The sequence below is a fragment of the Lepisosteus oculatus genome, chromosome 15, assembly GCF_040954835.1.
Source record: "Lepisosteus oculatus isolate fLepOcu1 chromosome 15, fLepOcu1.hap2, whole genome shotgun sequence".
Lineage (NCBI taxonomy): Eukaryota > Metazoa > Chordata > Actinopteri > Semionotiformes > Lepisosteidae > Lepisosteus > Lepisosteus oculatus.
In genome coordinates this window covers 5572630-5595471 of record NC_090710.1, presented here as the reverse complement: position 1 = coordinate 5595471, position 22842 = coordinate 5572630, and the positions used below count along the sequence as shown (strand labels likewise).

Genomic DNA, 22842 nt, shown 5'->3' with positions numbered 1-22842 from the left:
TTGAAATTAAGTGATGCAAACGATCACATATTCCAGTATTTTGAGAAGATCTCACCAAAGATGGTTTAATATTAATAGCCAGCCCCCCTTTGTTCCAACACAAACATTGGCCTGTATTACAGAGCAAAATAGAGACCACACCGCTTTCCAATATAAAACAGATGAATATTTGAGCAATAACACGATCACTTTATTGCTAAAGCAGATCCCAGTGAGACCAGTGGACATGAAATGGAAATTTGTGTTTATTGCCATTTGTACAGTACTGACAATGGTGAGAAAAATCAAAATGAACAATTTTAGGTGTTACCGAAAAGTAGACACGGACAGTATAAAGATTAAATCAAATGTCTGCAGCATGCATCAATAGTGTCCTTGAAGTTTTATCAAGCCGATCCCTTTTTATGTAGTTGCTCCAGTTTCCGTCTTAACATGTTGTAGTTCTCCTTTGTCCCTGGAGCATTAGGGTCAAGTTTTAAAGAGAGCTCATAGTGTTTCTTGGCCATGTCAAGTTTCCCCCAGCGATGGTAAAGGACAGCTGTAACAGCAGAAGAGACAACATATTTGACAGCAATTCAATATCAAACTCTTACATGGAGAACAATACCAGATTTTGCACTGTTTGCCTTTTATAGCGAAACAGCTGTGGGAAAAGTAACACCATAACTCAACTTTCAGTTGGTTACTTTCAAGGTAATGTAGATGTTTCCAAAGAATGATTTGGCTTCTAAATCAATATTCATTTTCAAGCAAGATTCAGGTATTGTGACATCTGCGTTAAGACAGTATCTGTCTTTTGTCACCTTCAAAAACGCACTCAGTATCTTAGTCAACAAAATAGATATTTTCTGCATTGAAGAGTTCATTATCATCCTCAATTTTAAAGAGTCTTGTGGAAGGCAGTTTGTAGGCTTTACAAGACACAGTCAATACTGACAAGCAAAAATCAGACAGAAATCTTAATCGTGTTAAGCAAGCACATACCTAGATTACCATGGTAACTGGCAGCACCAGGGTTGGTTTTCAGTGCAGAAAGAAACAGACTTTCAGACTCCTGTGTTTAAAAAAAGTTACATAAATTATTTTATTGCAAATCACAAATGTAATCCTGCAACTGCTACTAGTGCACATACCATACTATTTGGAAATAAGGCTACCGTGCTAGACTAAGTTTGTTCATCTGTCTCTTTTCAATCAAAATAGCTTCAGTTGACACTGATACTAATCCCACTAAGGAAATGTAGAAATGTGAACTATGGAAACATGTGAGGTTTTCAATGCCATAAACTACTGCACTGTAAAAGATATTTTCATTTTAAATCCTGTAAAGTAAAAAATCAGCTCCTGAAAAAACAGCTCTAAAATATCCTTGCATGTCAGTTGGAACACAAAACCTTCATTTCAAAATACTGAATATATTTTCTTTAACATATTATTTTTAGTTCTAAATTCATCAATCACACACTTCACACAACAGGAGATGAGAATAACATCTAGCATAAAAAAATTACTATGACATAAATTGATTTAAGACATATTTCTTAATGGGATTAAAATATTAACAGGTTCTTAATTTCACCTATTTAATTAACTTCACCTATTTACCCCACAATTCATAACATAAAATGCAGTTTTATACTAATTGCAAATTCCACATATGAGTTGTATCTTTAAGAAGTCTCAGCTTACATACAATGCTGCAGGTGTTAAATGAAAAGATTAGTCCAACACTGAGAGATCAGAGCTCAAAAATTAAAACAAAATGGTATGACCTATGAATAAAATAATTAAAGAGAATTAAACATACTAAAAGCAATTCCTACTGTACCTTATATTTCTGCAGTTTCCCCAGAACATTAGCCAAGGAAAACATAATAGTGTGATCATTAGGAAGTAGTTTTAAGGCTTCTTTGCCAATCATCTCAGCTTGAGCTAGATTTCCTTAAGAAGAAGAGAAAAAAAGGTAAGAAATCAAACTGTTTGATAAACGCTTCAGGCATTTATCTTGGCATTAAAGAAAAGCTTGTGATTTCTGCTCAGACATTTGAGCATTTCCAATGTACAAAATACATCACTTAGAATATGGTATTTAAGGAATGTATGTATGGATAAAATAAATATCTAATTATAAAGCTCATATTACCAGGGATTAAGAGTCTTTTTTAGTCTGAATCTAAAAAACAAAAAATAACTATAAATAAAACGACTTATTCTGAAATGTAAGAACTTGAAAAATGAACTGAAGAAACCCTATTCAAATGTGAAATCCAAACGCCAAAAGTCATTTTCTATCTTATAAGGCCAAAAAACATTCCTTGCATTATCAATGCATTATCCACTAGGACTCTGTTTTACTGGAGCTGATTTTGAAGGTCAGTGGGCTGAAAGGCAAAATACCTTCCTCTTGTTTGTAAACATTCCTACATGGGTCTTCATCCCTCATCTGTTGTACTGTACATAGGCCGAGATTCAGACTTACTTTCCTGCACATGGAAGAACGGTTTACTTTCTTAATCAACGCAAGGGCTAGTGATTTATTGATTCTAATGTCAAATCTCCACTTGGCCAAAGCAGTAGCTATGTTGGAACACCTAACATGGTCTTTAATCTGCAGGGCAATCAACTTGTTTGTTTTTAAAGAGGCTTTTTGCATGACTCATGTACCTTTTCTTATTTATTGTGGGATAAATCATTTATCCCGTTTTCCTATCCTTCACTCAGGGAGGTGTCTGGAACACAATCACACGTAAGGGTGAAAATCCAGGCAGAAAAACAACTACCAGTGCCAAGATTTGATCATGAAACTTGGACCGTGCTAAGTCACTCCAGGGAGAATGGACCTACTCTGGTAATGTTTTATAAAGAACAAACACTGCTGCGTCAGAATCAAGCCATTCTCCACACGGCGGGGAATATTGCTTTTAAAAACAACACACAAAGCTTTTAATACATAAATTTCAGGCATTGCTGATTCCTGCCTCTACAGTCTAATAATCTCAGAAGCTTACATCATGTTAGAGACATCCACCAGGAGCTACTATAAAGATGATTTCTTTTCACACAGATAATTCATATAAATATTAAACACGTTTAATCTTACTTTGAAAGACCACATTGGCTTATCGTGAAATAAATGATAAGTAAGATGAGAGAGGACATTTCTCTCTGCACATGCTGTAAGTAAAGCAAAAAAATCAGCTGTTGCACCTCGGATTTGTGATACTATGTTTCTGGGTAAAACAGATGTGAACGGATATGCGGCCTACTGTCTGTGCAAGCTTACTAATTGGAGAAAAAGGTTAATTGGTGAAAAGGCTTCACTAATTACACAGAAGGGACCCATGTGGCAGACTGTGCCCAGTGCTCTGCATCTGGAGCCACAACTTCACACCTCAGACCTACAGCTGAGGGTGGCAGGTAAACTTGGCTCTGAGCAAATTAGACTCCGGTCTCCCGATTTAAACATCTTCCACATATTCCTCACTTTCCTCCCCGTGGGCCTGAATTTTCAAAGCTGGTAGAAAGATTTTACTAATGAGCCACTTTCACTCATTAAAGTTACATGGAAATTGAACTCTACCCAGCTTGTCAAAAAATCAATCAATCAGTTCAATGAAGGAGTACATAGCTTTAAAATGCACAGTTTATCTGATTCACTTTGTTTAGGAAAACATACGGCCATCAGGAGGCCGTTGACATCACTGACAGCTTTCTACTGTTGCAAAGCATTTTAAATTTCAATCCAACAAGCTCAAGTTTTTGGCAGTGGTAAAAAGAAAACAAGCTTTCATTAGCAGCATTCTGGAGCTGAGACTAAGAATGAAGTTTTAGTCAGAAAAGATCAGTTCACTGCAAGTTTAAAATCAATTTCAAAATGCTGAAGACAAAAAGAGATTTAAAAAATCTAGTAACTAGAACTTGCTAAAAAGCTGAAACACAAATTCTGACAACTCACTCAAAACAAACCCACCAAAATAATACACAAAGAGTGATTCTAAAAGCAGTATTCAGCCCTTCTAACCCATTTTGTAGTTGCTGACCAGGCCAAGCTTTGCTTTGAGATCTTACAACATCAGGCTAGAAAGTGGACATTAATAAATATTTGAAGATTTCTTATGTGCTACCACACCAAATTAATCCAGCTTGTTTTTCCAAAAGTGGTCTAGGTGCACACAGTACAGAAGTACCTGTATTATCAAGAAGGATCACCATATTGTTCCACGCCAGACTATGATCCGATTTCAGCATGGTTGCATTTCTCCAAGCATTCAGGGCATCAACATGGCGATTCAAGTCAGCGTACTAAAGGAATATAATACCCAATGAGAAGACAAGAGGATATCACGCTGCTTTACAAATACTAACACACATTATAATTCAGTGGTCACAAACACATATAATACTACAGGCAAATTGGTCAAGGTCTGGTACACAGTAAGAATACAAGAAAGATAAGCCTAGTTTTCACTGGCTTATTGATCTTGGGATTTCATCCATCTGTTTTTTGAAGGAGCCAGTGTTTCAGCTTCAACATCAAGGCTGGGTTGTATCAAAGATTTTTTTAATGAAGACACAGTCATAAGTATTCAAGAACAGAAGAAAAAAAAGAGAAAGTGTGACAGAATTGCAGCAAAATGCGAAGCACAAAATATTTGTATAGCCTGAAGCAGATGCAAAAGACTCATAGTTCTACTACAGGTGAAGACACCCCAACTGGAAATTCAAACCATTCAACTATTTTAAAAGCTTGTAACTGCAGAGTGTCAGCACTCTGTGAAAATAGATTTAATATAAAGTAAGTTATGTTGTTAATTTACTTTTCTGCTTGTCATTTTTTTAGATTAGGTACTTACTAATCTTCCAAGGTTGTAGTAGCAATCTGGGTATTTCTTTCTGAATTTAATTGCATTCCAGTAGCTATTTTCTGCATTCTCAAACTTTTTTAAACTGTTCTGTACAATGCCCAGATTCATCCAAGCAGCAGCAAAATCAGGCCTTTGGAAAAATAAAAGCATAGGTCATTAAAAAAAAGCTTCACCATTTGCTGAACTCAAATTAATGAGCTGATGTGTGAAGTAAATATACTAAAAGACATATTTCAAAACTCTTAGATCTATCCACCAATTATCTAAAAAAAGCTTATTCCTGCTAAGGATGTGAGCACCCTGAAGCCTGTTCTGGCAGTACATAACATAAGGCTGAATTACAGAGTGGACAAGATTTCCAGTCCATCATAGGACACACACACAAGGACAAATAACAGACACCAATTAACAGTCAGTATGTCTAGAATATGAGAGAAAACCTACACAAAAACAGTAGACCAGACAAAATTCCATACACAAGGTGCTACAGACGACACTCAAACTCAGTACCTGTCAGAGCTGCAAAGCTACAGTGTTCAACACCACACTACTCTGTCAACCACTTTTAATACTAGGAAAAGCCTTTGCTCTATTGTGAAGAGTACAGTATATTGAATACGTTTTACTTTTTTCAAATTCAGCATCCAAATTATTATTTTTTCCACCTACTGGATTTGCACAGCTCTCGAGAGCAGCTCTTCTGCTTCCTGCAACTCGTTTCTTTCTTTTAATATGTTTCCCAGGTTGTTCATGGCATGGACATACTTTGGATTTAACCTGTACGGAGAAAAGGGTAAGTAGGAAAAACAAAAAAGGCTGCAAAATAGTTAACAGTCACGGGCTGAGAAATGAATCTACGATGCTTTCTGGAACAAAACCTTTCATAATAAGAAGAATGAATTTTTAAAGTGCCTTTCCAAACCCAAGGGCACTGTATATAGGAATGAAGACATAAAGAGGAAAAAAAAATCCAATAAAAAAAGAGAAAAAGAATCTGCCTCTCAAAGAGTCACAGGAAGAGCATTCTGTAACAACTGTTCTCCCCCTGCGGTCTGACAAGCAGTATTGGACCATAAAAGCCGGACAACTAAGCTTAACAACAGCTTCTACCCTAGTGCGCATCCTTAACAGCTTATTGCACAGCCTCAGAACATATTGCACCTCTAGACTGCACACTTTTTGCAAGGACTTCCATGTTTTTTTACTACCATATATTTACTGTTTTGTACAGCGTATTTATTGTTACTGGTTGTTATAAAATGATTATGGACCACTTTGTAATGTACCGTTACACATTGTGGTGTTGTCTGTCATACTGGGTCGTCTGCTGCACTGTGCATGTCATGAGAGATCGGCAACAACACAAATTCCAATGTACGTGTACATATGGTAATAAGCTCCTCTACTCTCTCTTCTACCACTGGAGACGTAACGAAAAAGGCATGGTCAATAGTCTGGTATTTAGTCTTAGGTACAGTAATCGAAGGACCGGCCTCAACTGAAAAGCAGATGGGAAGGAGTTCAGAGATGTATGATGGAGTCAGATTAAGAGCCATATTAGTCAGTAACAAGATCTTATATAGAATATGTGACTTTACAGACAATCTAGAGATGTAAGAGTTGGCATAATATGCTGTCTGGTGTGTGTTACGTCTAGCTGCAGAGTTTTGGACAAAAATGTATTGTAACTTACTGAGGAGAGTGCTAGAGTAAGAAGTTGCAGAAATAAAGCCTTGTTGTTATGAATGCATGAATCAAACACTCAGCATTGTACAGGTCCATTGACAGGAATGGCCAAAAGTAGCCGATATTTCTGAGGTGAAAAAAGTAGGTCTTCATCACATTTTTCACATGAAGCTATGAGACAGAAGAGGATTATGTATGACTAAATAATAATAATAATATTAATAATTGCTTACACTTATATAGTGCTTTTCTGGACACTCCACTCAAAGCACTTTACAGGTAATGAGGACTCCCCTCCACCACCACCAATGTGCAGCCCCACCTGGATGATGCAAAGGCAGCCATAGTGTGCCAGAACGCTCACCACACATCAGCTCTCAGTGGGGAGGAGAGCAGAGTAATGAAGCCAATTCATAGATGGGGATTATTAGGAGGCCATGATTGGTAAGGGCCAATGGGAAATTTGGCCAGGATGCACGGGTTACACCCCTACTCTTTTCAAGAAACGCCTTCCAGATTGCAGACTATGGCTGATGCATACATGGGGAAGCCCTCCACCATTACTGTGAAACCCTTGAGTTTTTCCAGATGACATTTGTTTCCCACCAGTAAAATAAGTTTTGTCACTATTTAGCTTCAAGTAATTTGATTTCAACCAGAGCTAGATGTCACACAGACAAGTGATAAGCAACAGTAGCAGCAGATCGTTGGGGGAAAAGGTTTTAACATAGATCTGAGTATCAGCTACACAACAATGAAATTGAAGACCATGTGTATATATAATCTGACCGAGAAGAAGCATATAAATAATAAAAAGCAATGGGCTTTTATTATTTATAATATTGTAATCTTACAAAACTCTAAACAATCTAATTTCCTTTGACAAAAACATTTACTTTTGAATAAACAGAAAGATAGTCTTTTTCTCTTTTGCCATACTTTATAAGAACATGAGAAAGGTTACAAATGAAAAGAAGCCCAGCTAGCTCATTGGTAGCCAGCAGCTAATGGAATTTTATCTGTAGAAATTACAAGTGTTTCCTAATAATGTGAAGCAATAACTCCTGTTATTTATTCAATATTTAAGAATATGGGAGTATTTCTTTGATTTAAAAAATAAATAAATTTGCTTTAACTCCCATGATGTCTCAGAAAACCAGGCCTGTACACTATAGCAAACGTATGTGTTTTCTAACATGTTTTATAACAGATCAATAGCATTCTCCTAGAAAGAAAGCTATTTTCTCAAAACTGTAATGTACTGTACAGTGCCATCAATTACTTTCATTAACAATTAGGTAACATGAGACACACTAAAGACTTGTATTCTCTGATTTAAGATTAGACTGTTGAATGTCCTGATAAAAAGTAGGTTGCTTGTTTGAGGTTCTTCAGCAATTCCATAGACAGGAGGTATTCAAAAGATCTACTACATAGAAAACTAAACACTGCAGCTCTCTGAAGAGACAGGTAAAATATTTTTACTTAAACCAAATACAGTGCCAATTACAACTGAAAAATCTGAGCTTCATACTGTGAGTATTAAAGGGAAACCACTAAAATACTAAGATCTACAAAATAAAACTACTTCAGAAGCTGGTTAAAGCTTAACGTCTGTTAACATGTGGTTAACCTGTGAAACAGAAACATTAGTGTTTATTTTAATCATTTGCTAACAGGAACAGAGATATTCACAACAATTAAACAAGTTGTTAATTCCCTCCAGAGAACCCTTGTCTTCATTACGAATTAAAACATGTTACTACTAGTATATCTTAGCATACGTTAAGGAAAAATGTTCTAACCCCCACCTCAACATATAGATTTTTATAGCAAAGCAAGTGGAGACATTTGAATATTACATGAAGTGTACCTTACAGCTTCTCTGTAGTATTTGATTGCAGCTGTCTGATTTCCCCTGTCTGCAAGGTTTTTGCCAACATTGTAATGAACCTAGAAAAGCACACCACATTACTGGTAAGGAAAGTCTGTTATGTTAACCTGTCAGTGCTTTCTGTCATTGCTTCATCTAAACTGGAATTTTGTAATTTCATTAATAGATTGCTCAATTCTTCAATAGGTGGAAAAATACCTATTGATGTTCCTGAAACTTAAATGATTAAATCAAAATACTGCAAGAAAAAAAATAAAACATTTACCTACATTATAGACCCATTAACAAATAAAAATCAGTGGAATCTAGAAGAATAACATATAAACCTTCAGTATAGGTTACATACTTCAGTTAATATCTGCAGTTTCAAGAGGTTCCTGAATGGCTCAACCAGGGAAGACGTTTACTTGGAAAGCAGGTGGAGCTCTATAGCTTTGTTTCAAGCCTTGGCAAGGTTATGAGCCAAACGTCATCAACTAATGATGGCTCACTGCCCAGACAGAGGAACACAACTAGCCAAGTACCACAAGGGTCAGATGGGTTTCAACTGGGGCAGCAGGAGTTGGTTCTGGTGTTGCAATTTGAAGGTTGCGAGTTGAAATCTCAGCTGGGACACTGCTGTTGTATCCCTGAGCAACGTACTTCCCCTAGATACCTTTTGTTTTGCAGACAAAGCGTCAGTCAAATACTTTAATAATTAATTTGTAACTGGCAAGGGTTTCCTTATTGAACTTCCAGGTACCAGCAGGCTTGCAGTGGGTTGTGCCACTCTGTGTGCCCTGTGTGGCTCAAGTGACTAAGGCTATGACAGGTGGGTGTGCTAGAAGAGGGCACTCTTCCTGTGCAGTCCAGGCAGGTGGAGCAATAAACCGATTAACTATAGCTCATTCCACATTGGGTGGAACAAAATTTAAAATATCAAAGCCAAATTTCAATGGTAAAAAGTCCCTTTATAACAAAACTTAAACATCTGAGGACCTTAGTGAAATACTATACAATACATTTCTAAAACTGCTAAACATGAGAAAAAAAGGTTTTTATTCATAACTAAATGCTCTCAGCCATAATATTGCTGGTATTATCAAGAAAATTAATGTAATGAATGTAGGTCTGCCACAGTAACAATTCTAAAAATTCAAGCATTCATGACTTTTAGCATTTTTCTATGAGGTATCTATTTACGTCTTCTTCTTTTGTCCTTTGAAACTGTGGAGAAAGTTCTGTGACACAAATAATAATTGCTACTTCAAAGGTGTTATGACTTCAAGTGTAAAAGCAACCAAAAGTGAAAACTGTGCAAGAGTCCAAATACATTTGTAAGGCACTGTACAAAACTATTCTATGGTAAACAGATTAAGGTGTACTCACTTTAGCATTGAGGGGGCAGACTGACAGGGCACTGGTGAAAAGGCTCTCTTCTGACCTCCACTGGCTACTCCGGGTAGCACAGCGGAGAACATTCACACACAGGAGTACCAACAGCAAAGCGCGAATGAGTTTCTGCAAAGACAATGCCAGGAAGGGTGATGAGGATCCGAATGAAAAAGCAACACACATTTACATTTAATGAAAAAGAAGAATAAAAAGAAATACTATCCCTCACACTTTCTGTACCTTGTAGTTCTTGCAACGGCTGCATAAAGAGCCAATTGCGTATGTTACAATAAGACAGTATCCGGCACAGGACAGGTAGAGGACTCTCTCTGCTATCACGAAACCCACACGGAAGAACAGATTGCTGGCTGGAAGAAAGGGGATCACCAGCAGTACGAGTCCAAATGTCAGCGTCCTGAGAGAAAAGATGGGGGAAACATGCATACTGTACATTGTATACCTCATATATTCACATACTGAAGGGATGTGCAAATTCATATCTAAATGTCAATACAAAATGTGAGATGTTGTAAATAAAATACACCCGAATGAAGAAAATGCATGTAAGAATAGTTTATTCCAATATAAGGACTAAAATCCAAACTAACTAGATGAGGGAAATGGCCTCCTCTTGTGCAGTTTGATTCAAGGGTTAATCAGCATTTCTAAAATGTATAAACTAGTCAGAGCACAGTTAGCGTTTTCCTGAAAAAACATTCACAGTGAGGTGTAAAAGGGTTCTTCATTGTGGTGGTGCAGGATAAAATAAATCTTGAAAAATGTATTAAGTTGATAAATCTAATGTTGATGAAAATGTATTGCTCTCAATGACATTATTCAACTGGCAAGAGGCTTTGCCATGGAGACAAGTTCCCTTACCTTCTCTTACTGCTGTCCTCAGAACACAAGGCTTGACTTATCAAACCCATCAAGCAGATCCACAGACTGACCAGCGAGATTATTCTCCAGTCACTGACTGATCTAATAAGTGGTACACAGCCCATTGACCAATCAAAACACAGCCACCAGGGACACAGCAGCAGCCATGCATTCAGAGAGTAGTAGTAATTATAGTTCACAGTCTGCCAATCAAAGGAAACAAGAGTAAATGAACAGAGAAGTGCAGTCTTAAAGCAAACTATCTCATTTTAAATAACAGCCTAAAGCCTTCTTTGACAAAATACCTACTCTGAGCCACTGTTCAATTTTCAGATAAAAAGAAAATGAGGTTTTGATCGCAGCAAAGGTTAAAAGAATTACTTCCAGAAATCGATACAGAATTTCAAATGATGTGGGTTAACCAATTAAATCCTGGAGCTTTGAAATTCATTAGAGGTAACTCGATGAGGAAAATTAATGGGATTCACAAAAACATTCATTATATTCCAGATTTTTTGCATTTTCGGGAAAAGTAATTAGGGTGCAAAACATAAATATTTACAACCGCAGACTATCCTACAGAGTATTGTAAATGATTATTTTCCACTAAAAATCAAATGCTGCTTTTTATTCCTACAACCTCCCTCTTGTTCATAGATTTAAAATGGATTCACAGTTGTCTCCATTTCTCTTTGCTTGTACGGAGCAGGGAGTGCTTATTGGAACTAATTACTGAATTTAAACTAAAAAAGAAGAGATTAAAAGAACCACTGTGCATTATTGTAAAAAGATTATGAATATGTAATCAAAACATATTTTGCACAGAATATATTTTTATATTCTTAAACACTATCTTCTAGATAATGTTTCACAATGCAAACAAATAAAAAGAATTAATGAGTGTGGTAGAACACTATGGAACTGCCATGAACACTAATTACACTTACAAGGTATATTATGATACAGGTAGAGGTAGACATGAGTCATAAGAGCCATTAAAACCAGGTTCTAACCCCTCATCCTTGGCCTTGCCACTGGACATGATCAATGAGGGATGAGAGGTCAGAAGAATGAATACCTTCACTTTTGGAGCAACTTCCCTGACGGCCTTAGGTTAAAATTCCTGCACCCTACAACCTCAGCAAACAGTGCTCTGACACCCAAGTCCTCCACAGCACAACAAACTAAAGACGACGTGCCAACCAGAATATCTCAATCCCCAGTCTAGTAAAGCTACAGTCTCTTGACAATAATAGATATTGCACACAGGCATCTTCCATCCCCAGCACAATTTCTAAGTGCTCTGGTGACCAGTGATGGAAGTAAGAGAGTGATTTCTGGACGCTCCTAGTCATGACTTGGTACGCAGGTGGAGGTTACAAGCACATGGGTTGAAGCAGAAGTGCATTTCTCTGCTCACCCCTTTTGGGGTATAGAAAAGGGGCCTTCAATATCAGAGATGGAAGAGATTCCAGTTTCTGGAATGAAACCATATGCAAGACAAGGGATGTAAATGTGAGCTCCAATGGCATTCCAGATGTTCCTGTGTGCCTGGAAGGGAGACTTCATCACCAACACAGTTTACACACAAACATCTTGGCAACACCGCGTGTCCAAACACCGACACTGCATTTACTCTGTCATTATCCGTGCCCGGAATAACAAAGATGTCCACATCACTACAGCAATGACGAGAGCTCACTGCTGCTAAACCGATCACATCTTTGCTGATGAGTTATGCCTATTAAACTGGCTACCAACAATTAGCTACAGAAAGAATCGTATGCATGGAAAATCAACATCAAAGCATTAAAAAATACAACCCAAAAGGAATTCATGAGAAATAAGGACTAGAACATAGGGCTTTCTGTGCATGGCCCGACAACCCATAATCCAAGCAGAAGAAGCAGGCCCACTAAAAAGCAACGGCAGAATTTCACAGGAGTACTTGAGATATAAAGAACAGGTGAAAGACAGAAAAGCAAAAGGAATTCTACATTTTGTAGACATGCATGATATCTGTGGTTTATTCACTGCCACAAGGACTTCTATATATGGCCTGAATAGCCAGAGAGGAAGGAAGAGAAGATAAGAGAAGGAAGAGAACTGATGATGGAAAGGGAGGCAGGCATTTGGAAGGAGCATTCTAAAGATTTATTTACTCAAGAACCCACTGTCAGTGGACAGTACTGAACAGTATATTCAATTCAATCCCATACCACCAAATCTGAGTTGGAATTCTACCAGTACTCAGCGAGGAGATGAAAGTCATCGCACAAATGAAGAACAACAAAGCAGCAGGTGGTGATGGAATTATCTCTGGAAACAGGGTTGGCTGGAACTAACGCTACACCTACATGCTCTCATCATACAAATCTAGAATGAAGAGGAAATGCCAAATTATATCAAGGATTGTGGCAAGAAAAATCTTAAAGAAAGAAGGGAAATCCAACTATGGAGATATGAAGGGAAAGTTTTGCTGTCCATTGTGGGCAAGATCATTAGAATAATTCTACTGAATTGTTCTTCAGCAAGAGGAATATGAGTTCTCCTCAAATCTCTATGTGGTTCTGACCCTCTGAAGAAAAGACAGATGTAATTTACTCATGGGCTGTCAATTACTGGAAAAATGCCTGGATCAACACCAACCTATATACTTGGCGTTCTGGACTTGACAAAGGCATTTGACTTGTGAATTGTGAGGCACTTAGAAAACCAGAATCAGCATCCTCTGCCTGCTTCACAATAATATACATGCAGCCAACCTCACTAATGGGTTACAGAGCCCTTTGAAGTCCAGACAGGAGTCAAATAAGGGTTTGCCATCACTCTAATTCTATTTTCAATATTGTTGAGTGCATTTCATATCCATTTGATAAACTCCCTGTTGGAGTACAGCTAACTTATCAAACATACAATAATAAAGCCTTGGTGATGATACAGATACAAGAATTTTGAAGCAGATTTTGATAATTAAATAGGAACAACTACATTTAGAATTATTTATATTACATTTTTTAGTCTTTGAATTTTGTGAATTCAATACATTTATTGAACCTCTAAATTTAACTCACTGATCCAGCTAAACACTGAATAAAGTCAAAATAACACAGAAATCAGAGAACACCTGATCAGCAAATACCAATAACTGAGCCACTGAATTACTTCAAGGTGTACTTGAACTTGCCAAAACAAGTCAATCCTAAACGCAGGTAAAAATAAATAACAAGTCAGTGTTGTGGAGGTCTTATAGAGACTGTACTGAATTTTGCAGCTATTATACCACAAAGACATCATTTGTAAATACCTTGATCAGATATAATCCAAATACATAATCTGAAATCTACATCACATGGAACTTTAAATATTTTTGCCTCCTCCCTGACAAATTTAATAATGCAATAACTAGTAGAGTTCTATTTAGGTTGTATTCCATCACTCACTCGTATAAATAGATTTTCTGCAAAGGAAGCTGGGTTGTCTACTTCAGTGAAAGCTGGTGGGCCGGTTCCCATGATCCTCCACCGTGCATACAAAAGGATAGCTCCCCCCAGTGAGAGCAGGCCCAATCTTGTTAGGAAGCCCCTTTTGAACAATGCATGAATCTGAAAAAAAAAAAGCTTAAGTATAAAACACATGTAATATGTTCCAAGCAACCAGAAATATGTCATGTCATTCGCCAAACTACTTTATACCATACGGTGTTGCGGGAAGCTGGAGCCTACCTGGCAAGCAACGAGCGCAAGGCAGGGTGCACTCTGGATGGGACGCCAGTCCATCGCAGGACAAGTGCAAGCCAGTCATACATGGGGACAATTTGCAGGCCATGGTAAAGGCCAAGGGGGAAAATTTGGATCTTTAATGACCACTGAGAGTCAGGACCTCATTTAACGTCTCATCCGAAAGACGGACCAGAACTATGGCTGACAAAAAATACCTATATATATATATTTTTTAAATAAAGTGTTTTTCCACAGCTTCTCAAACAGAAAATCTCAAGGAGAAGACTAATCAAGGTCCAAAAATAATTTATTAAATAACCTCAGGATAGGGATGGTTTTCAAACATAAAACTCCAAATGAAATCAGCTAATGTTAAAAAAAAACTCACATAGCCACTCGCAGTTTGTGAACAGTTGCGTAAGTGTAACAAGAAGAGTTTGTGAAATTATTTGCATCTCTGAATAATTTGATAGTTTTTCAATGTTATGTTAACTGTGCCCTTTTTATGGTTTCATAGATTTGCAATCTTTATAATATCAATATACAGTATTATAGAATGTGAAAATAATTACCTCCACAGACTTTCCTTTGTACAGAAGCCTCTGGCTCAATTCATAGATATCTACATTGCAGATCATGAGAACATCGAAAGCTGCATTCACGCCCTAAAGGAGAGAGAACAACACACAAACAAAAACATCTGTTTTCGACTGAATTTTCATGCTTGGTTTTGTATCAATATCTTATTGTATTGTTATAACTAATTGATTTGGCAGACACTTTAACCAAAGCAACTGCTGTACATTTGCACCCATTTTTACAGCTGGATATTTTAGTGGAGCAATTTGGGTGACATGCTTTTCTCAAGGGAACAACAGCTGTGTCTTACCTGGGATTTGAACTCACAACCTTCCAGTTATGAGGCCAGAATCCTGAGCACTGCTCCATACAAATATTTATATTTAATATAACGTACAATAACATTAAGCATTATTTTGACATTTCTTTTAAAAAACTGACAAATATATGCCGAAGAAAAACAACTTTCTTTGCAACATTAAAACAGAAACAGATTACAGGAAAATAAAATGCGTCAGTTCTCAAATGGTTGCTGCACACATTACAGATCAGCAGGAGAAGAAACAGCATAGCAGTCAGAAGCTGCTGTGTCTTTAATGTCATGACAGAAAAATGAGATAAAAATGGACTGAATGTAATATACAGTAGGATGGTGACAAAGAGCTATTCAGACTCCCTGGGTACATAAAGATAAAGACTGATATATGGTCTTGGATGCTCTGGAAAAACAATTCACTTAATAGTATTGTGACACATTACATTTTAAAAGTCTTTTTTTACACAATATAAAACAATGAAAACTGCAGACGAATCAAAAGAAACCTAAAGAATTGAATCATTTGAATACAAACCAAAACAGTGATGCCCTGTTCTTTGCAAAGCATGGCCACTGCACACAGTGAAAGGCTTACAACTGTCCATGATACTGAAAACTTGTCTTCTTTATAACCTACAGTATGGCAAAAAACATAAAAAGAATAAATAATGATTTATATAATAATCAATACTTGCCTGGAAACCCACTCGTGTTCTCATCTTTCAGACAAACAACTATATATATTTATATATACTGTATATATACAGAACATGACTAAAGGTCTGTATACAGAATACATATGTTGAACATAAAGCACACTATGGAAATTTCTCACACAAATGGCCCGCTAGCCTACTCATAACAGAAAGACAAAATGGACACTACAACAGACAAATATTTTAATACAGAGGTCTTAAAACGTTGCAGTGAACACAAATCATAAAGCACGCATAATCTGTGATTCTGATTAAACCTGAAAACGAAACACTTCCCAGAGGTCTGTTACTGGTCAAGAAAGGACAGTTCCATTCACCACAATACAAATTATCCACATTAGGCCAAATGGTATTTTATTTAATTGGAAATGTATTTCCATTACACCATTTCAATTAAACACTTTTCACTATTAGAATACAATCAACCAACAGCTTGTACTAATAGATCACACTAGTTAAAAGCATTTTTAAATAATGTCTAAAAGCACACATTTTAAACATTCCAATCTATGTATTTTACCAATTAACATTATTGTTGTTGCTGCATGATTTACATGCCAAATCAAATCTACACAGTAAACACTGAAGATATCTCTTACCTTTCTGAAATGCTCTGCAGTAGCTGAGGAAGGAGAGTTGAAAGAAGAGTGCGCACAAGAGGTCAGCTCTTCCAACTATCCCAGCAACCTTCAACAAGAAACAACGTACACTGACATGCAAGGCCGGGAACACAGGGCCTCCACTCAGCTGCAGTGGCTGACCACTTTCTAAGGTCGAGCCCTGTGCCACCAGAGAGCAACCTCTCTTCTTCTTCAGGTTCCTGACCTATCAAAAACCTACAGCTAAGCTTATATAAATTGGAAGTCAGTCAGCTGAACAATATGAGTGCACTTTCATCGTTACACATTGTTTTTCTTAGACCTAAAAAAAAAACTCTGCTTGAAAAAAACAATGAAAGTAAAACAAAAGAAAAAGAATGAATTATTTTTGCAGATGCACCTAATAATACAAAACATATTGGATTCAGACCTTTCCACTAAACCATGAGAGTTTATTGATCAGCATATGATTAAACAAAATGGTCAGCAGACAACTTCAAATCAATATCCCTTTACTTTTGTGGTAACACTATTTCACTGCAACTTGATACAGTGTCGGCTGACAAGCAATAGTATAACAGATGCTGCCTATAAATGATTAATTTGACAGAATTTAAAACATCAGACTTAAAAAACAACAGCAAGAGTTCACAGCCTCTCGATGGAAATTCTACCCGTCTAAACAAGCAGTCTAAAACTAATAAGTCTGCAGCATGGCCCTCATTACAAGGTGTTTATTTTGCAATGCCCATCAGCTGAGATTTGCTTCATACCCCACCTGCCTTTAAAGTATGTTTCAAGCATAATCTCTGCAGTCAGCACATGTGAAAGGTACTTCATTAATGACTATTAAAAAAAAAAAGTGTTGTTTACAGGTGAAGGATATCCTGCCAAGTGAATTCTGGGTTCTACTTACACTTTCTGTGTGAACTGGATGCACAGCAAAGAGCAACGCAGCCAGAAATGATGCCTTTGGAGCCTGGTTAAGTCTTTTCCCTTTTCCATCATAAGCCAGGCCACCAATCAATATTGCAAACACATCAATCATTAATACAGAGATAACACCGTGAAGGGCAATGTTCAGCACATGAAAGCCAACAGGGTACAAGCCGCCAGCTAAGAGGCAGTTAAATCTGGAGAAAAAAAAAACGATAAAGGAAGAGGGTTATTCACAGAGTAACGCACTAGGAGGAAAAACATCAATGAAGATTATAATCATCAAGGGAGCCAGACAAGAATTACAAATAGGGTTTTGAATTTCGCCGTACAAAGGTTTGTACCACCTCCTCAGATATGAATGCAATATGAATAGTCTGGCAACATGAAAGAACAGGGGGGAGACACAGGATTAAGAGAGCAGGGCCGAAGAAAGCAACAAAGCAAAAGCACGCAGGACACAACAACAAAAACTCCAAGATGACTTCAGATATCATGATCCCAAAAGAATTGAAACAAATGGGACAAGATTTAAGAGCAAGTTGTAAATGTAGGTTGCAAAAAGTTTTCCCGTGAAAGAACTCTGAGAAATACTTGCAGCACTATTCTGAAACTCAGCACAGCAGTTACCCAGAAACTCTGTAAGGAATGTGTCATGTTCTTCCTTAATCACTTTTCCTACTTTTCCTACTGTAACACAGAAGCATATTGTGCACTGTACCTGTACCTAAAAGTCCAGAAATGGAACTTAAGCAAACTACTAATTTTATTTGCACTTAGGAATGTGAAGATGCAACAAACAAGACAAAAAATTCATACAAAACATCTAGGAAAGACATATAGTAATTACAAAACAGGAATCACCAGACAAAGAATGTATTTCCCTGCTTAGCTGCTCAGAGCTGCAAATAATGCTCATCTCTCCAACTCCCCATCACAGTGCTAGCTTAGTGTTTTGACTGCACAGTTGATAGACAATATCAATAAATAACCACAACACATACATAATGGAAGCGAAACCTTCCTACAGCTTAAGGCTCGTTCCATCTACAGCCGGCCACGAGGACACACAAAGACAGTCCACACTGGAGACACTCCTCCTATCTGGCAGACATACCAGCCCCTCTGTAGAATATCAAACACTACTGGGCAGCAAACCAATCCACAGTTAAGCTTAGTCCACAATACCTGGCCATGGACATGACCTGGACACGAGCCTCACTGAGCATATGTGTGCAAATTCCTTATCTCATGTATACAACGTGTGGGAACACTACTCATTAAGTAAAACAATGTGGCACCAGAAAGCTTTGGCACACCAGTCATACTGTATGTGTGCTCTGCATAATTCCCTCTCTACAAACTTGTATTTCCTTTTACTTATTTTTTACTATTTATTTACACTTTAACCTCATATCCCAGTTCCCAGCAATACACCAGCAATAACTGTAATCACTTTGGTTTGAGCAGGAAAAATCAATCCGAAAAAAAAAAGCATAGAATTATACAATTACCTAAAGGTAAGTACGGTGAGTGGCCGGTAGGACTTGTGGCTGGCATTACTGCTTAGGTTACTTCCCCAAAAATCATTTCCCCAAATATTACTCAGGGGAGTTTCTGGTTTCAGGTCCTAAAAATTTTAACAAACAAGTGTTAAATCACTTGCAGTCATGCTTTGATGACATCAAAAGGGCGGATTGTAATTAGGATTAAAGAAACAGCATTTTCAGGTTTAAAGAAGTTATAAAGCAATTCCATCCGTCTGTTTTCATTAAGCTTTCTCCTCACAAGGGTCATGTCAACGTGTAAGCAATCCCAGAAGCACTGGGTGCAAGGCGAGATTATTCTATGGACAGCACACCAGCCCATCACAGGGAACACACACTCACAAGTGCATAAGGACGATCTAAAATATTAATTAACCTAGTAAACCTGACTTTGAGAGGGGGGAGAAAACTGTAGCACCGGGTGAACATGCATGTTAACATATATAGAGAGCATGCAAAAGCCTAACAACCATGCGTCGATAGAAAATGGTAACGGAAATAGGGAGTCCTCTAAAGTATAAAAACAAATACAGCTGAAAGTCACAAAAACAGACCAAAATTCTAACCAAGCAATTTTTAAATAGAAATAAAAATGGAAAACTGCATGCCAAAATGGGATTATTACTGTGCACGCTAAATAATGGAAAATAAACATGGCAGTGACCTGAATGTAGCCTGTAAATAAATATCAGGGATTTCAATTGACAGGTATCTACTACAAAAAACTGTTTATTGTAATTTCTGAACAAAAGTATTCTTAAAGATTGCAGGGATTTACACATTCTGTATAATAATTTAATAGAACCAGGACTATAACGTTACCTTGTTATTGATGATAGCTTCCGAATCATCGAAGACAAAGTCGCCATCATAACTATTGGCAAAACAAATAACAGCTACCAGCCCAACCACAATCCTGGCCTGAAAAGGCGGTAGGTTCGGCAGTTCGAGCTGGGGCTCCCAGGGCAGTTCGGATAATACCATCGTGACCGGTGCCACAGCATGGCCACTTATAACCTACGGCACAAATTAAAAAGGCTTTAAATACAGCTTGTGGCTTCTAATCTAAAGCCCAAATAATGGTCATTTTATTCATTAATGTCACACCTTCCAAGACATACTGTACAATCTACAAGGACAGATGGTTTATTTTGAGAATCTATCTAAAACAGGCTGGTATGTATACGATAATAAATATTATTTAACTGTACATCGTATACATTGTACCGGGATATTCCACATCTGAAGTTACTGTACAAGCACAAACGTAAGCAAAACATTTTTGTCGAATGAAAAAAAATGTAGTACAATATATCTCTCTACAGAAGAATTACAATAAATGTAAAACTCACACCCACACTCATATAAACAAAAAACATACCTCTGCATTTTTATTCAGATTTTATTACATTGTATGCTTTCTTGACATACAGATTCCATCAGGTTACTCCCGGAGACGCTGACGAGGCAATACTATCGGTCAGTGACCCACACAAAACGTCTGCAAATTACAAAAACCGACAAAAAAACATTTCACTCGGTCTCATTTTTACATTATGCTACACACAACAAAATACAACCGGAAAACCTAATAACGTTTGCATACAGCCTGCTAGGCCTGTCTGATAAAAATATCATTAGGCGTTGCATGCTCCGATAATGTGAAGTCGAGTTTGTATGAGCAAAGGCACGCAAGGCAGAACCTACAAACCCTGCACACCAAAATGCACTAACTGCAAACATCAAGGGTCCGAGTCGAAATACTGCTACTTTGAACTCACTGCTACACTAGCTCGATCCTTACTGAAAGAACTGGACATGCAGGAAAAGGGGGGTCGAGGCAGAGTGGCAAGACTGCCGTGTCACGTGACAAGGCGTCTGCCGAGCATTTTCCGTTTCCATTTAAATAATGTGTGCTCACAGGGAGAAGCTGTGCCTTCCTGGATGCAAACATTAGGGATCGGACGAATTACAAGTAAAATTAGAACAGACAGCAACATATAGTATATACAAGACGTTGTTCAACGAGACTTTATTTCGTTACATCCTCGATAGTATAGTGGTAAGTATCCCCGCCTGTCACGCGGGAGACCGGGGTTCGATTCCCCGTCGGGGAGGACACTATTTTTTTCCCCCCAACGCTTAAAAACCAATTCAATGTTATAATTTGTACTTTACATCCAATTTTATTTTACACATATTCTACTTTCAAACAAAATTCATTAAGTCCACAAGAATCATCAGACCAACCCCTTTTCTGTGCAGTTCAGAACTGTGATAGTTAACTATAAATAATAAGACAAAGAATAGAACTATTTGCATTTATTTATACTCACCCCAAAGTATCAAAGACTGCTTTGGATATGGAAAAGAACCAATGTCACCTCCCACTCAAGTGCCATTCATGCCAGCTGCCACACTACATGTGCGATCAGTGGAAAAACAGAAAATAATTCACCAGTTTTATTAACAGTACTAATATTTTATATGGTGCCTTTAAAAGGAACTCATGTCAGTTTTAAGGGGGATCTCTTACACAGGCAGGAGCATCGCCAGAGTGAATTGCCAGGAGACAAGACTTACAATAACAGATCTTACAGTGTCATGCAATCTTTCACAATCAAGTAATCAGGACCTCAGTTTGAAATCTTATTCAAAGTTCCTACAGCCCAATGTCACCTTACTGGGACAGTGGCTTGGAGATTTTGGCACACATGGAGAAACCTCAGTGCCCAGGATTTTTTTCCTCCCATCCCATAACTGATCAGGCCCAGCCTTACTTAGCTTGTAAGAGCTGGTGTGTTCAAGATACAAAGTGGTTAAGTATCTTGATTGAGAGCTGAAAAATGATCAGCAATCAAATCTTCGACTATGTTCTGAATATATATGTAATCAGGACAAATGTTTATGTTTAGCATTTATGGATTTTATGAGCCAGAGATATACTTTTTCTCCAAATCTGAAATATATTGGTCTCTTTTATATTTGAACTTTTATTAGATCATCCATTAATCAAACAATAATAGAAAGTAAATTTTAAAACAATATCATTCTTGCTTATATTTCATTGTCTCCTGAGCACAGAACGGCTTTCAGTCCAATTATCTTCCTGACTTTGTCTGATGCTGAAAGCTTCAGCAATGTACAGCTAAATCACTCCTCACTTTAGGAGGAGGTGTAACTCCCCTTCTAGAGGTTGGTTTTAATAAAATCATTAATATTATTTGTCCCTTAATGAATAATCAGGGGGCACTTCTTTACACAAAGGGGTGTGGGAGCATGGAACAAGGAAACTGATGTTGGAAAAGCACATACTTTGGCTTCTTTCAAAAAATAGTTGGATGAGATCCTTGGATCAATTAACTACTAAACGGGCTGGTTCCCCCCCACCCCTATTTTGTAACATTTATTTTGTTTCCATATTTTGAGGGGATACCCATACCACTTTTAATAAATCCCTTGCAATAAAAATGATAGGCTATTTATCAAGTGTCAACATGTATTAAGTGATCAAGAGGATAAAGCCATATTTTTCCATTAAAACTAATCAAATGAGAAGAAATATTTAAATATTTAAAGGCTAAGCATCTTGAAAAGTAAAGAAATAGCTATTGTACAAAAAAAAAGTCTGGAGTCTAAAACCCCAGCTCGTTAGTTTTAATAACCACCAGTATGCTGAAACAATGACATGCTGTTATGAGCAGCTTTTTAATAATCTGGATCAGAAAG

At 37.4% G+C, this 22842-nt stretch overlaps 1 protein-coding gene and 1 non-coding gene across 5 annotated transcripts; one reads left to right on the top strand and one right to left on the bottom strand.

Moving 5' to 3' along the window:
* Positions 1–223: 223 nt before the first annotated feature.
* tmtc4 (transmembrane O-mannosyltransferase targeting cadherins 4) lies at positions 224–20973 on the bottom strand. Of its 4 annotated transcripts, none has more exons than XM_006638948.3 (19): positions 20895–20973; positions 20495–20614; positions 19936–20130; positions 19081–19196; positions 17547–17763; positions 16631–16718; positions 15851–15948; positions 14993–15085; positions 14142–14303; positions 10699–10901; positions 10060–10234; positions 9814–9945; positions 8425–8504; positions 5535–5642; positions 4854–4995; positions 4188–4302; positions 1829–1941; positions 985–1054; positions 224–538 (listed from the first exon to the last, which is right to left on the bottom strand). In XM_006638948.3, the coding sequence occupies exons 3-19, from the start codon at positions 20095–20097 to the stop codon at positions 387–389; spliced, it is 2226 nt and encodes a 741-aa protein (XP_006639011.2). In that variant the 5' UTR covers positions 20098–20130; positions 20495–20614; positions 20895–20973; the 3' UTR covers positions 224–386. The 4 variants fall into 4 exon arrangements, with proteins under 4 accessions (XP_006639011.2, XP_015219001.2, XP_015219000.2 ...); XM_015363515.2 differs by having other exon boundaries at positions 20918–20973; XM_015363514.2 differs by having other exon boundaries at positions 20834–20931.
* Positions 20974–21158: 185 nt separating this feature from the next.
* On the top strand, positions 21159–21230 carry trnad-guc (transfer RNA aspartic acid (anticodon GUC)). The gene has a single exon. It is a non-coding gene; the product is annotated as a tRNA-Asp (tRNA).
* Positions 21231–22842: the final 1612 nt, after the last annotated feature.